The sequence below is a fragment of the Carica papaya genome, chromosome 6 (genome assembly GCF_054855325.1).
Source record: "Carica papaya isolate Zhongbai chromosome 6, ASM5485532v1, whole genome shotgun sequence".
Taxonomy (NCBI): Eukaryota; Viridiplantae; Streptophyta; class Magnoliopsida; order Brassicales; family Caricaceae; genus Carica; species Carica papaya.
This window is the reverse complement of record NC_142314.1, coordinates 6578413-6594183: the sequence shown is the minus strand read 5'-3', so window position 1 is coordinate 6594183 and position 15771 is coordinate 6578413. Positions and strand designations below refer to the sequence as shown.

Genomic DNA, 15771 nt, shown 5'->3' with positions numbered 1-15771 from the left:
GCTAAATTGATGGTAGTTGTTTGAGTTCATAAATAGAATGCAATAAATTTATATGGCATATAATAGATAGGTGTGAACATCTTGGATTGTTGAAAATATAAAAATAAAATAAAAAGACTATTCACATTTCCAATAAGACCGCATTTAGTAGTTGATTTCTTTGTGTCTTATTTAAAAGTCACGAACTGTAATAATTAAATGATAATTATTTAAATTCATAAATAAATTACTGTACGTTGACAATACAAATAAAAGACTATTGGTATTTATAATAAGAGAGAATTTAGTCGTTATATATTTTTATATTATATTTAAAAATTATAAATTTAAATTTTATTAAGAATTTAAAATTTATTATTTTATAAATATATTATAAGTTAATAATGATTAATTTATAATATTTAATTTAATAAAATAAAAAATTTATTTTACTAATTTATTAGTAAAATTATAAATATTAATTTAAATTTAAATTTAACGAGTATATTATGTTTTTAAATTTACTGTAATTAAATTCTCTTAAATGATAACTAGGAGAAAAAATTTGATCTACGTTTCAGGACTATTGATTATTGACAGCCAAAAATGATTTAACAATAAATTCCCACACCCACCCACCCCGATATTCATGGTTGCTTCATAATTTAGAGTAGCTGAGTCAATTCTCATCTTCTCTATGTATGTATATCTATATATATATATATATAATACACACACACATATATATATATATATGTATATATTAAAATTGATGGAGTCAATATTCAATTCAATGGACTGTCAAAATTGGCAGAACCAAAATTTAATTTAACAATTAATTCACTCACCTAAAAGGTTCACATTAATTTAATTCTTTGTCAGCAATTCTGATATACCATTCGACCAATATTTATTTTATACATAAACATATTATCGGTATTGATAGATTTATAAATAACTTTATATATTTTCTTATTAATAAAAAAAAAGAACACATTCTTCCCTCATTTTCATAACAAAGAAAGTTTGTAACCTCTAAAATATTTTCTACGGATGATAATAAATCGTAAATTTTTCAATAAATAATACCATGTTATATCATATCATTTGTGTATTGTTGACTGGTATAAAAGCTGGAATAAATTCAAGAAGACTGTATTTAAACCATGCCGTGCCATGCATGCATGCATGTCGAGGGTCTTTGTCGTTGTTAATCAACCTTCCTCATTTATTATTATTATTATTTTCTTATCATCACTGCTACGCATGTGGTTTTTTTTTTGAACAACTGAAAAAGCTGTACTATCGAATTGGTTATATATACACATATATATATGTGTATATGATATTTTCGTCCGTTAACATTCTTTTTTTCCATGGAAAACAAATAACGTATATGTATATATGTATGTGTATCTCATTAAGTTAATGATTTCAACCCAAACATACATATAACTGGATTTATTAGTGCACATATATTCCTTTTAGTCTGTTTATGCTTCATGTTAGGATGGTGTGAGGGCATTTCACAATTTAATAAGGTTTCTAAAATGCAAATCATTTAATTTGAATTTTATTTAGATATTACGTACTAATTTTAACTATTGTTCTTAATGATATTTGATGATATACATACACATTCACTTATTTTTAAGACTGTACTTAAATCATGCCATGCCATGCATGCATGCATGTCGAGGGTTTTTGTCGTTGTTAATCAACCTTCCTCATTTATTATTATTATTATTTTTTTCTTATCATTACTGCTACGTATGTGGTCCTTTATTTGAACAATAGAAAAAGTTGTACTATCGAATTGGCTATGTATATGATATTTTAGTCCGTTAACGTTTTTTTTTGCTAAAATATATTTTATTAAGATCTTAACTTTTTAACGAGTTATATTCAATAATTTTCTTCCACGATTTAATAAGATATATAACATATATTTTAAAAGTATCGTCTATTGGCCTTTAATCAATATAATATTTAATAATGAATGCGAAGTCTGATATAAAGATTAGAACATTTAATATTTGGTTTAGTTTAAAATTAAGGAATTTCTTTTTTAAAAAAATAAAATTAAAAGACTTCAATTTATCTTTTTTCGATTCTCTCTTCAAATTCTCTACTTTCTCAATATGACACTTTCATTTCTAGCTTATATAAAGTCAAATGATCTATTTAATTTTCTCAATTTTAACTTGCCACGAGCACCTCTACTTTTCTAAGTGTTTCAAGTTAAAAAAGATATGCATTTATGATATATATATACGTCTATAAACAAGGGCAATACTAATCTAGTGCATTGATTTATAAATATAAACAAAAACTAATATTATAAATTTAGTTAATTAAGTTCATTGCAATTTGATAAACTAAAAAAGAGAACAATAATTTATGGTGGTCTAAGAATAGTAAAAAGAAGAAAGAAAAAGTACTTAAAGCTAATATATATATATATATATTAATTGCGAAAATAATTCTGAACTAAAGTTAAGAGGATGTTTGACTCAGCTTTCTGACTTTCAGGTTTTATGATTTAAAAAATGCTTTATAACCAAATAGAGAAAATGAAAATATATTTCTAAGAGATTTAAAATCAAAAGTTATAATTTATAATTTTTAGAAAATAGTTTTACTTTTTACAAATAATTTATATCTAAAATTTCAAAAGTTAATTTTACCAAATGCATAACTTCTATTTTTTATTTAAAGAAACAATATTTTTTTTATAACTATTTTTATTAAATATTAAATAATTTTGATTAAAAAACAATAATTTTAAAAATACTTTAAAACTCATGGCAAAACCTCAAACACCCACTAAATCTGTCCTACCTGACATATTACAAATACATTACAACTTAGATATATATATATATATATATGTGTGTGTGTATAAATTGGCCTTATCCATGCGAACATATTATAATTAATAAGTTTTTAAATTTATATAATATTTTATTTATTTATATAAAATAGCACATATTTAGATTTATAATCAATAATGTATAGATATATATGATGCTCAATAATAGTTTTTTGTAATTAGTAATTTTGAAGTTATGTATATGTATAATATTTTCATTTATTTATATGAAAATTTTTAGTAATTAGAAACATTCGATGTGATATAAGAAAATCCATATGATTTTATTATCTATCTACATAATATATAGATCATATAGACTCTTCCTTATCCATCTATCCATGTGTATATATATTATAGGAGCCCTTGGAAACAGGTGGATTGCACAAAAACCTAGTGTCTCCTCGTTTAACCAGCTGATACATAACTATTGGTCTGGTGCAGAGAGGCAATATAATGTCAGCTCATGAGTTAGAAGAAAAAAGTAGCGTAGAGATGATGAGGAGCAAAAGTAGCAATGGAGCTATTCTGACATGGAATGATCTCTGGGTGAGGATTCATAATGGCAACAAAGGTTGCAAAACCATTCTTCAAGACCTCACCGGCGTCGCCCTCCCCGGTCAGGTCTTGGCCATCATGGGTCCATCTGGTTCTGGCAAGACCACTCTCCTTGATGCTTTGGCTGGTCCGTGCACTTCCTCTCTTTCTCTCTCTCACACACACCTTCCTCTTCTCCTCTTCATTCATCATGATCTGTCTCTTTTTTCTCCAAACGGTTTTTGTTTTTACCATAAACTCATGAACCAGTTTGCATTAATTTCTCTACCAATCAATATTATTCTTGCTGCAATTATGGGTATATGATGAATTTTCTTTTTCACATCTTTAGTGAATTTTCTGTTTGTGACCACAAATAATAAGTGTACTTTTATATAGTAATAGTTAAGATCATGCATGTTCTTGGCATTGGCCAAAGAGTGAATCGTTCCAGACCCGTGATCTATTATATAAAAAGATTGATTTCATTTCTGGCTTCTGAGAGATTCTTTCAGGTTTTGTTTGCTTTTTTGTCCTTACTATATATACACTTTCGTGTACTGTCACATGCATGCAATAGTTTTCTCTCTCTGTCTCTCTCTCTCCCTGCAACCTCTTTCTTGTCTCATGCACATTATATAACATGGCAGGACGATTAGATTCCAACGTAACGGAGGCTGGAGAAATTCTAATCAACGGTCGTAAACAACCTCTAGCCTACGGCACATCGGTACACATACATATACAGTGATATATATGAACAGACATATGATACAAAAATTTCAGTCTTTACTTAACACGGGCAGTTGAATCTTAATTGATCATATATACATTTATTTAGGCATATGTGACTCAAGACGATATCCTAACATGGACACTGACTGTACGAGAAGCCATGTACTACTCAGCTCAACTACAATTACCCAACTCCATGAGCACAAGAGAGAAGAAAGAGAGGGCGGAGACGGCCATAAGAGAGATGGGTTTGGAGGAGGCCATGAACACTAGAATAGGAGGGTGTGGGATGAAGAAAGGGCTGAGCGGTGGTCAAAAGAAAAGGCTGAGCATTTGTACGGAACTTTTAACCCGTCCAAAGCTTTTATTCCTTGACGAACCAACCAGCGGGCTAGACAGTGCAGCCTCGCTCTACGTGATGAGAGGTATTGTCAACTTAGCTCCGCCGGAGAACATGACTATCGTCGCTTCCATTCATCAGCCTAGCTCTGAGGTTTTTCAGCTCTTCCACTCTCTCTGCCTTCTTTCTTTGGGAAGATGTGTGTACTTTGGTCCCCCCACTGCAGCAAATCAGGTCATTATATATATATATATATTTTATATATGTTTTTTGTTTTAGTTTTTCTCTGGTTTATTCAAACTGGTTCTTACTTGGTATTCATATTGCCAGTTTTTTGCAGTGAATGGGTTTCCCTGCCCCACTCTTCAAAATCCCTCTGATCACTTCCTTCGAACTCTTAATACAGACTTTTATAAGGTATATATATATAATATATATATTTCTACAAATTAATGTTAATTTATTCAGAGTTTTTCTTCCCTGTTTGATATTAGGAAGATAGCGAACAAGGGTTTTGTGGGGAGATGAGAGCAGAAGAAGTTATAAATATGCTTGAAAGGGCTTATCAGTCATCTGAGACGTACAAGCAAATCTGCCAGGACATAGATGAAATACGTGGACAGGTAGAGTTTTTAACACACAAGAAATATCTACATATCTATATGTATAAAATGTAACGATTATAAATTAATTTATTTAAGATTACAAATTAGTTATTAATTGTACAGAGGCGATTAAGGACATTGGAGAAAGGAGAACAAGCAAGCTTCATAAGACAGTGCGTGATTCTAACCAAGAGGTCTTCACTGAACATGTGTCGTGACCGAGGATACTACTGGCTTCGCCTTCTTATTTATATCGCTTTGGGTTTAGGTGTTGGCACCGTCTTCTTCAACGTTGGATCGGATTTCCCTTCGATACAAGTGATCACCTTCTTCTCTTCTTTCTTTTTCTTTCCCTTATATGAGTATGTATACATTTTTATACGCATTAACTATACATGTAAGTATATATTTGTGTGTACTGATTCAGGCTAGAGGTTCGATGCTAATGTTTGTTGCTACCTTCTTGACCGTCATGGCAATTGGTGGTTTCCCTTCCTTTGTTGAGGACTTAAAGGTGATATTATTTTTACTCTTTATATATCCTTCCATATATATCCAATGAACATTTCTTGTTATACAAGTAACATACATATATGTTGTGTCAAATTATAAGATTATCAAGAATATGATCAATTTACATAATCAAGAAAACAGAAGCACTGAGGACAAAATCAAGATTGCTCGAGAGAGAGAGAATAGTCGGGAATGAGAAAAAACTGTTGTTGTATTTTCATTAATAATGAGACAAGTATTTATACATAGAGAGAGAATGATTAATTAATCTAATTACAATTGATTATTACTAATTAAACAAATTAATCGAATAACTAATCATTAACTAGTTAACTATGTTATTAATTATTTTAACTACACTGTTAGATTTAACTGCTCTTTCGTTTTGTTTAATGTTATTATTAGGTGTTTCGTCGGGAAAGATTAAACGGGCATTACGGGGCAGGAGCATTCGTGATTGCCAACACACTCTCCTCAACACCATTCCTTTTTCTCATCTCTTTAATCCCTGGAGCCATCACATACTACCTCGTAGGTCTCCAACGAGGATACCAACACTTCATCTTCTACGCTCTCACCCTCTTTGCCTGCATGTTATTAGTCGAGAGCTTGATGATGATGGTGGCCAGCCTAATGCCAAATTTCCTCATGGGTCTAGTCACAGGTGCAGGAATCCAAGGTCTCATGATGCTCAGTGGCGGCTACTTTCGCCTCCCAAATGACCTTCCTACATTTCCATGGAGATATCCTTTGTACTTCATCTCCTTCCACAAGTATGCTTTTCAAGGACTGTACAAAAATGAATTTACAGGGCTGAGATTCCCCATTGAGGATGGGAAGAGTTACATCAATGGTGAAGAGATTTTGAAGGAGATATGGGAAGTAGAAATGGGTTATTCTAAGTGGGTTGATCTTGGTGTTTTGTTTGGGATGGTGGTTGTTTATCGAATTCTTTTCTTTGGTGTACTGAAGAGTGTTGAGAAGTTTAAGTTTGTGATGAAGAAGATTATGTCTGTTAATCCTTTCAGAAGAGCAGAGAATGTAGTGGTGATTCCTGCTGATTCGAAACTTGATGGTGATGATGATTAATTGGGAAATTCAAACATATATAATAACTTGTAATTCATTTGCGTCCAATACTCTTTGTACTTAGAAGTTGATTTTAATTAGGTCGGTTTATATATACATACATACATATACACATCTTCCCAGGGTAAGAATCAGGAGGACGCTTGGATGATAATTTAAAATTTATGGCATGAATGTCAAATAATTTAAAAAAAAAAAAAAAAAAGACGAAAGTAATAAGCAATTTTGGTTAAGATACCAAATAAATAATAACAACAATAATAGTAAAAAACAAAATCAAGCGTTACGTATCAATGAATTTATTTTTTTATTTTTGTAAAATAATAGACTTAGTTGACTAATAGCTAATAGCTCTTTTGTCAGCTCTTTCGTACCTAACTAGGGTTTTTGTTTGGCTATAGAATTCCCCGGTGACCATGCTTTGGGGCTCAAACTCAATTCCTCAGTCAATTGGCGCTGGAACTTCGGCTACTTTAGCCAAAAAACGCAGTTTCGACTCATCAAGATTCAATCTATTTGTGGGGTGCCCGCCGGTTGACATCTCTTCTAATTCGTCGATACGAGAAGCAAATTGTTGTGTGAAGGAATCAATATCTCGACATAAGCCAAGAGAAGACACCGTCCTCTGCGAAGAAAATTCAAAAATATTCAGAAACAATCGTTTGAAGAGAGTGAGATGGGTTGGAGAGGGATTCTGGGTTTTGAGTTTGGAATTGTTCAGGCACCTCTCGGACCTGACATTTCTGGCCCGGAGCTTGTAGCGGCTGTGGCTAATGCTGGTGGAATTGGTCTCCTTAGAGCTCCTGACTGGGTGGCTATATTACTTTTTACTCTTTCTTTCCCTTTATTTCTTTTTTAATGTTCTTGATTTCTCATACTCTGGTTTATGTTGCTAATTTGTATTCTCTGGGTTAATGTTGGATTGTTCCTTTTCCATGCTCTGTAATTGAGTGCTTGAACCTGGCTTAAGCTTTATAACAGAATAAATGATGTTAAATTTTCAAGATCAGAAAAAAAAAAAAAAAAAAACTGAAAAAGAATGTAAAATTTGATGGGAACCAGAAGGAATGATGTTTTGTCTACGTTTTTCTAATATGATCATCTTTGATTGCTTGAATATATTAGTTTTAAGGATGACATGAGTCCATGACTTCCTTTCAGCTGGATGATTGTGCTTTTATTTATTCTATATTATTAGTACTTTTGAGGTCATGATTATGATTTTGTTCATGTTCATAATCACACCAATTTCATGTGAAGGGATCATTTTTGAGACTTTTGACTGGAGAAAAGGAAAGATGCTTTTTAGTAAGAAAAGTAGTACTATTCTGATTCTTGAGATTGGATTTCCACAGAGAAATTTTCCTTCGACGATTTCAGTCGCCAATTGCCTTATAGAGTCTTGGTGATTGCTTTTTTTTTTTTTTTAATATATATATATATATATGTGTTAAGATATAGTTTCTCCCCAATATCTAGGTTACAAATGCCCGCCAAAGGGATTTATTATACAAATTTGAATTTCCACCCCAAATAATTTCTGGGACTATTCTTTCCTTCTTGTTGGTAAACGAGTGAAATTAAAACCATGCCTTGCTGAGGAATACATTAATATATCTTAGGATCACTCTGTCATTAATTGCATCAACAAGACTAGCATAAAGTTATGCTACATTATCTGTCCTGTTACATTGTCTTTAACCTAATAATCAATAATACAGATACACTTTTGTGCATTTGTAACTGATATATCTCCAACATGCTACTGTATTCTAAATGACATTTAGGCGGTTCTTATCTCTTTTGCCTTTTTTTCTTTAAAATTCAAGGAGTCCCCTGATTATGTGAGAGAACTAATAAGGAAGACTCGAGCATTAACAGACAAACCATTTGGGATTGGTGTTGTCCTTGCATTTCCCCATAGGGAAAATTTAACGGCAATACTAGATGAAAAAGTAGCAATATTGCAAGTTTACTGGGGTGAATGTTCAAGGGAGCTTGTGCTTGAAGCTCATCATGCTGGAGTTAAAGTTGTTCCCCAAGTAAGTATTGCATAACAAAATAAATATCTGCACTTTATATATAGGTGGTGCGTCTTCTGAATAAAATATCTTATTCTGAAAAAAACCTTTTCTTATTCTGCAACCTCTCACTATCAAATTTTTGTTAAGGCCATCTTGCATTAGTAACGCTTGAATCCTCAGTTATTTTGCATAATGACAAGGACACTGATTAGAATATCCCACATGATACTGATTTATCTACAGAAATTTTTTCCACTGACTTCTTAAGAGTCTTTAAATGTTCCATATTTTCACTGCTATAGTAGACAAAGGCGAGGATGCCCCAGAAGAACAATCCTCAAGATATAGGTATCACCAAATTTTTCATAGCTCCTTGTTCCCTGGCTGATGTTTTAGTTCTTCACCTATTTGGTCAGAATTCTTCACTGCCCAAGTGCAGCAAAAGTCAAATCCAATTCAAATTGAATCGTTAATGCCTATTTCCTTACTAGATAGGTAGAAATAGTTGTGAACGTTCATTTTGAAGTGGTCAAGTTGCTCTTCCGTCTTTTCATGCTGATGGGGTGTTTTTTGAAAAACTGAGGCTGCTTTGTTCTCTTCTTTGAACTCTGGATCTCTAATTTATAAATTAGTTGGGGAATCTAGTAAAAATTTTGCACTGAACATATGCCTTGGTTTTGGAACTAAACAAAATGAATATCTATTGACAGGATTTGTGCTAGGATCAATTGTTATGTTGTTCATGAATCTGTGGGATGAAACAGAGTTTTAGTAATTAACTTTAAATATCCTGAATATCTCACTAACTGAGCAATTGTGTTGTAGGTTGGGAGTTTTGAAGAAGCCGAAAGAGCAATCAGTGCAGGTGTCGATGCAATTATCGTCCAAGGACGAGAAGCAGGAGGGCATGTAATTGGTCAGGTATGAGTACTAGATGCTTGCCAAATTTCAACTTTTCTTATATATATTGATGGTCACTTGTTTCTTAAAATTTAAGCAAAATGTTCATGTGCCCATTAAATTTAACCAGTTTTGATGGGAAAAGCTCACACCTTATCCGGCTGTTTCGAACTTGAAAAAGCTGCACTGAGTTTGATGTCCTTCCATATCTAAGAGCTAGATTCTTTGAGAAAAGTTTATTATAATTTATTTATCTTATTTTCCAGTTGGTGAATCAGTAGTCAAATCTTCCATTCTATCTGTTTGACATCAAAGAAAGTGTTCTTACTGCATTTTGTAGGGTGGTCACTATTTATGTTAATAATTAAGTTTCTAATACAAGATGATGTTAGTTCGAGATCATTAATGATGCTGATATGCAGAGTGCATAGACAGAAACTTGAAGAGTTCTCAAAATGTTGCCTCCAGAAGTTCTATATTTGAAACTTGTTTTTGTTGTTTTTCCCAGGGGTGTTTCAGAATATCATGAACTGCAGCTATATCTTCAATTTTTTAGCACCTAGTAATTTTCTTCTGTGTATTCTCTGTCAAATGTCCTTTCAAATTTACATTTCTAAAAAGTGTCTTTCCTATCATTGTGCTGAATTGTTTCCAGGATAGTTTAGTGTCACTGGTGCCGAGGATAGTAGATCTTGTTGCGGATAAAGATATTCCTGTTATCGCTTCTGGGGGTATTGTAGATGCGCGTGGTTATGTTGCTGCCTTGGCACTTGGTGCTCAAGGTATCAGCCTCGGCACCAGGTTTGAGGATTTCTGAACGTATATGAAACTTGCAGTTAGATTTTCAGATTTATGGCATATCCTGAAATGGTGCATCTGCTATGCCAATAAGACAAAATCATCTTATTCAATTTCTTTTCTCATTGAACTTCATCATGGATAGATATTAGTGCTTCTCAGAAATCAGTACTTATGTTTCTATGATGCTTTTTCACTGATATGCCATTTTCGTTCACAGTTCAAACCCGACTTTCTTTTTTTAATGAAAATACTTTTCCAAATAAATTTATACTTCTTTCTTGAAAGTCTACTTGGATTGTAGATGATCTCCAAAGTATATTGCAGGTTTCTTGCAACTCATGAAAGTTATGCTCATCCTGTATACAAGAGGAAGCTGGTTGAACTGGACAATACTGAGTACACAGATATATTTGGCAGAGCAAGATGGCCTGGTGCACCACATCGCGTGCTACAGACACCTTTTTTCACTGCTTGGAAGTCCCTTCCTCCTCATGAAAACGAAGCTAACCAGCCTATTATCGGACAGTCAGTGATTCATGGCCTGGTGAGAATTTATTGACCTTATTTTGTAACTCAATTTAAAAAAGAAGATTTAACTCGTTGATGTGCAGTATTGTCTTCATTTGGGTCTTGGTAATATCACCTCGGGTAATTAACAACTATATTACAAAGATGATCTAACAAATCCTTTGCCCGTAAATATACATATTCTTCCTAGATTAAATACACATCTTTTTCTTGCTGCTTATACATATATATTTATATATGCAACAAGTCCGGAGATGCACCCTTGTCTTGTTTTTATTTCCATCTTGCAACAGGAAAAAGAAATTCGTCGTTTTGCGGGTACTGTTCCGAATTTGACTACCACGGGTGATATTGAAAGCATGGTGATGTATGCCGGCCAAAGTGTGAGCCTTATAAAGGAAATTCTTCCTGCTGGAGAAGTTGTGAAGATGCTCGCTGATGGAGCTAAACGTGTGATTCAAGATAAATTTTGTGCCATCTGATATGCACCCAAACAAGGTATTCGAATCGTATCCTTGTTGGTTACACTGGCTCCAAGGGATATGTATATATATGTGATACTGTAGAAATCTGAGGATAGTTATCAGAATGGAATACAGGACCTTGATGGAAAGGTAGAATAAAGTTCTGTGGATGTGTATATGATGGTTGGGACAACTCTGCAAGTTATCCACAAAGCTTTTTTATTAAGGTTGTAGAAGCATGCTATAATCTCAACCTTACTGGTTAACTTTGTGATCTTTGATCAGTTCTACCTTAATAAGAAGCATGCTATAATGTAAAACCTTACTAGTTAATTATGATCTCTGCTTAGTTCTGACTTCATGTCAAGTTTCTGTCTTAAGCTATTTGATCAGGACGCCATGTTGGAAGATGAGGGTTAGACAACCTACTAGTATATATTTTAAATAAGTGTATTAACATCCAAGAAGCATAAGATTTGTAGGGAAACAAAACTTTCAGATTATACATGACTTTGATATTCTGTTATCTTCCCTAATAATTTTGCATTCAAGCATTATGCATATATATATAAATATATATGTATGTATATATTTGTGACAAAACATAAATAACAAATTGAAACGTAAACAAAAATGTTTAAAATGTATGTGAAATTTTGGTAAGAGAGAAAGATTGTCAAATGCAAGATGTTAAGTGGCTTTAGCCACATTAGACACAAGAATATATATATATATACACACACACACATACATATCATCTAGTCTCTCGTGTGATAGACTCAGCTGTGGATATAAAATTTTTCTCCTCGCTGTTAATTCTCAACGTGAGCCTAATTCGTACCAAGAGACTTGTAAGGATGCAAATTGGGTAAATATCATGAAGGCTGAAATTTTACTTTTGTATGTATCTAAATATATATATATATATATATATTTATATTCACTTATCATCAATCTGCAGAATAATTTATAGAATTTCACCAATCACAGATCGATTTTAACCATTTAATGTAGATAATTGTAATACAAAAATAATTTGAACAACTTGACCTTTATTAATCGGTTATGGCGCCGGGTGGGTGGTGAACCCTAACCGAGGATTATCATCAAGGAGAACAAATATTAAAAGTAAATAATCCAACTATAATAACTCTATCATCATAATACATAAATGTTTTGTATTAATTAATATATTAAGTTCAAGAATTGAATAAGATTATGTAAGTACATAATATTTTAATTTCCTTTTCTTTGATCAATATTTTCGTTCAAGTTAATCTGACAGCCATGAAATCAAATATTAATTGAAACTCAACCAACCATAGAAGGGTGATCGGGTTCCAAACAAGAGAGTCGAAGTTACAATCAGAAGAAATATATATATATACTTATATGATCAACATAAGAATGCCGCTGAAGAAAATCATAAAATGGGTATTCCCCCAATTTCTGCTGCCATTGTTGGTTCTTTCCAGCCATGGCTTCTCAAGAAACATTGTCAAGAATCTACACTGGTTTCTCTAGTGAATTGCCTAATTTTGATTATTTCACTTATTAATTACATTACATTACATTATTATGATTAATATATATATATATATATATATAGATGGATTTCTTTTACATGGTTGCAAATGTATGTGTGTAAATGAATCTGAGATATTCTATACATTTGTGGAGTCTCACGGAAACCCTAGAAATGATCTGCTTATACTTTACTTGATTAGAGACCCTGGCTGTTCCGATTTACATGGATTTTTCTATCAAGTTGGTATCTTAACTTAATTTAAATCATTAAATTAATTAATAGTGTTTTCATCATTTAAATCGTTTTTAAAGATATAAAATAAATTAAAAAAAATTATTTAGACCAATTAAAACTCAGTTATAAATTCTTTGTATGGTTTTCTTGTGTGTTGGCGGGATAGATACGCAGTACATTTTGGCATCCTGTCTGAAAATTTTTCACCTCTCACACAGAACCCAAACCCTAATTTTTCCATTTCATGCCAGGTTTCATCATCCATCTCAAGTATATATACAAACATATTTCATTTCTTCGTAAGTTTTGTTTTGTTAATTTTCTTTTACAGGCAGCTAGAGATAAACAGCTTGGGTGTCATGTCAAGAAAATGGACCTTGGCTTAGTCAGGAAGAGCTAATGGTCATCAAAAGAAGATGGATATGAGGTCAACCAGAGGCCTATAACCATGGGAGGCCAAAGGTGAAAATACAACATATAAGTTAAACTTTTACCTAATGTGTAGGGGCATTCTGTAGTCATCAAGAATATCTCTGGGAGCAATTTGTATTGGGTGAATAAGGATAAGAATATGAAAGTCTCCCTGCTCCATTCCCTTCAACCATACCAGCCTACACCCTTTAAAGGAAACAACAATCTAAAGAATGGAAAATAAATGCAAATGCAATGGCGAAGTTTATTCAATATTAAAAGAGGGGTTCAAGAGAAACATAAAGATGAATTAATCACCCACAACTATACCTCTGTTTTATAGCGAGTATCAGGTGGTGGTATCTTTAGCCTAGCCTTCCAATCCTGTGCACTGAAGATAGACAGACATTTAATACACGAACAAGTTTATAGTAACAAATTACTAAAACAAATTAATTGTTTTATGAAAAGTAGCAATAAAAGTATGAGAAAACAAATGGCAAACAACCTCGTACTATATTTTTTTTATATATCACAATCAAATCGCTATGCAGAGTAGCACTTAGAAGTATGAACAAAAACATAGAAACTAAGCTTTGTTTCTTGGTTGGAGAATATTCTATGAATTAGAAGAATTTTTTTTTTTGAGATAAGAACTAGAAGAATTTATATAGATGCAAGCTGTCATTATTTATCTGAAGAAATAAAGTACTCATATTAGGACAAGCTATTACGTTTAATTCTCGAGTTCCCAGGTTTTAAAAGAAGATATTAGATGGGTGAATTACAGCATCAAGTTCACTCGTGCCATGGGTTTTAAAGCATTAAATCTGAAAAGACACTGGGAGGACTAATAAGCCTCACTGAACTAAGGGAGAACCCCAACTGTATTGCAATCAACTCCTAAACCTACTCCAAGCCCCAAAAAACCAAATTGCACGTGTGTGGGTATTTTTTGCTTGCACCAGGGCATCCTTTACCGGCCAGACCGAACTTAACACCTGGAACTTTCCTGATGCATAATGGAGTAAACTCTAGATTGCCTAAATAGATCGGAGATCGTAATTATATTAGCTATAAAACTATTATACTACTTAAGAGTCTATTATTATAATTCTAGAAACTTCAGGATTTTAAACATATTAGTATTTAGTTTTCCTATTTGTATTACACTTATTATTTTCCAACACTATTAATACTGTTATTTCTTGGTTTAACCATATTTAATAGAGATTACTAAGGAAACATTATAAAGATATTTTGAATCTCACTTTCTGATACGTATTCAGTTATTCAAAAATGCCCTGAGATCTTCTCAAATTTCTAGTTGTGTGATGCAATCAAATTATTAAATATGATGTTTAAGACTTTTTAAATGTGATGTTCAAGAAACCCAATGAATGATATTTAAATTTTTATCCTCAAATTCCTAACTAGGAAATTAACCCTATTCTGTCCTAAGTCAGATGGAATGTAAGCTTAAAAAAATACTAAATTCAAAATCTCAAAACCCTATATCTAAACAACCCCGAACCATATGGAAGAAAAACACATAGAAAATTGCAAAAAGAAAGACAAAACCAAAAATCTACAAACCATGACCTAGTCTACTTGTCACCGTTCTAGATCACAGTCACCAGTGGGAGTTTATCAACATAGCCGCCAACACCAGTTTTAGAACACTTTAACAGGCAAACCCGCTGCAAAACTCTATCAAAAAATGATTAAGTCATTCAACAAAAGCCTGCGGTCATCTAGTGACAAAAAGCTGGTGCATGAGCTACACACATGCCCAGCCATGAGTAACGCTTGCTTGATCTGAAGTATTCTAGTCGAACACTCATTCAAAGAAACCCACAGCTCAGTTTCTTAGCAGCACAATTGGAGACAATGCAAAACACCATCATATACAATTTAGGAAGAACAGGATACCTACGAATTGCACAAGTAACGCTACCAATCCAAAATTCAAAAGTTGCCCAAGCCACTGACAGAAGACAATTGAAGGTAATGCTAAAAATATTACCAAGAAGGAAAATATCATAGCTTCTGAGTTTAATGGACAAAGAGATCCCGACTTCTTCCTCGAGTAGCTTAACTATATGAAAAAATACTTTAATTTGTATGACATACCATATGAATGAAGGGTCAGATTTGCAAAAATAAATTTGGTTGGACGCACAAAGTTATGATGATACAACATTATTGAGA

The 15771-nt window shown here is 32.5% G+C and overlaps 2 protein-coding genes across 2 annotated transcripts; both read left to right on the top strand.

Annotated features, from left to right (window-relative positions):
* Positions 1 to 3156: 3156 nt before the first annotated feature.
* LOC110816088 (ABC transporter G family member 1-like) lies at positions 3157 to 7307 on the top strand. The gene is made up of 9 exons (XM_022044128.2): positions 3157 to 3536; positions 4039 to 4118; positions 4230 to 4697; positions 4794 to 4880; positions 4958 to 5086; positions 5192 to 5386; positions 5496 to 5582; positions 5987 to 6699; positions 7072 to 7307. The coding sequence occupies exons 1-8, from the start codon at positions 3308 to 3310 to the stop codon at positions 6668 to 6670; spliced, it is 1959 nt and encodes a 652-aa protein (XP_021899820.1). The 5' UTR covers positions 3157 to 3307; the 3' UTR covers positions 6671 to 6699; positions 7072 to 7307.
* Positions 6991 to 11748, top strand: LOC110816089 (Aldolase-type TIM barrel family protein). Its single transcript, XM_022044129.2, has 6 exons — positions 6991 to 7481; positions 8500 to 8712; positions 9520 to 9615; positions 10250 to 10395; positions 10720 to 10939; positions 11217 to 11748. The coding sequence occupies exons 1-6, from the start codon at positions 7347 to 7349 to the stop codon at positions 11403 to 11405; spliced, it is 999 nt and encodes a 332-aa protein (XP_021899821.2). The 5' UTR covers positions 6991 to 7346; the 3' UTR covers positions 11406 to 11748.
* Positions 11749 to 15771: the final 4023 nt, after the last annotated feature.

Excerpts from the sequence above, each read along its gene's own strand:
- LOC110816088 (XM_022044128.2), top strand. The coding sequence starts at position 3,308 with ATGTCAGCTCATGAGTTAGAAGAAAAAAGTAGCGTAGAGATGATGAGG. Across the intron at positions 3,537-4,038 it reads TCTCCTTGATGCTTTGGCTG|GACGATTAGATTCCAACGTA; the intron begins GTCCGTGCACTT and ends ATAACATGGCAG. Across the intron at positions 5,583-5,986 it reads CCTTTGTTGAGGACTTAAAG|GTGTTTCGTCGGGAAAGATT; the intron begins GTGATATTATTT and ends TGTTATTATTAG.
- LOC110816089 (XM_022044129.2), top strand. The coding sequence starts at position 7,347 with ATGGGTTGGAGAGGGATTCTGGGTTTTGAGTTTGGAATTGTTCAGGCA. Across the intron at positions 7,482-8,499 it reads TCCTTAGAGCTCCTGACTGG|GAGTCCCCTGATTATGTGAG; the intron begins GTGGCTATATTA and ends TTAAAATTCAAG. Across the intron at positions 10,396-10,719 it reads GGTATCAGCCTCGGCACCAG|GTTTCTTGCAACTCATGAAA; the intron begins GTTTGAGGATTT and ends AGTATATTGCAG.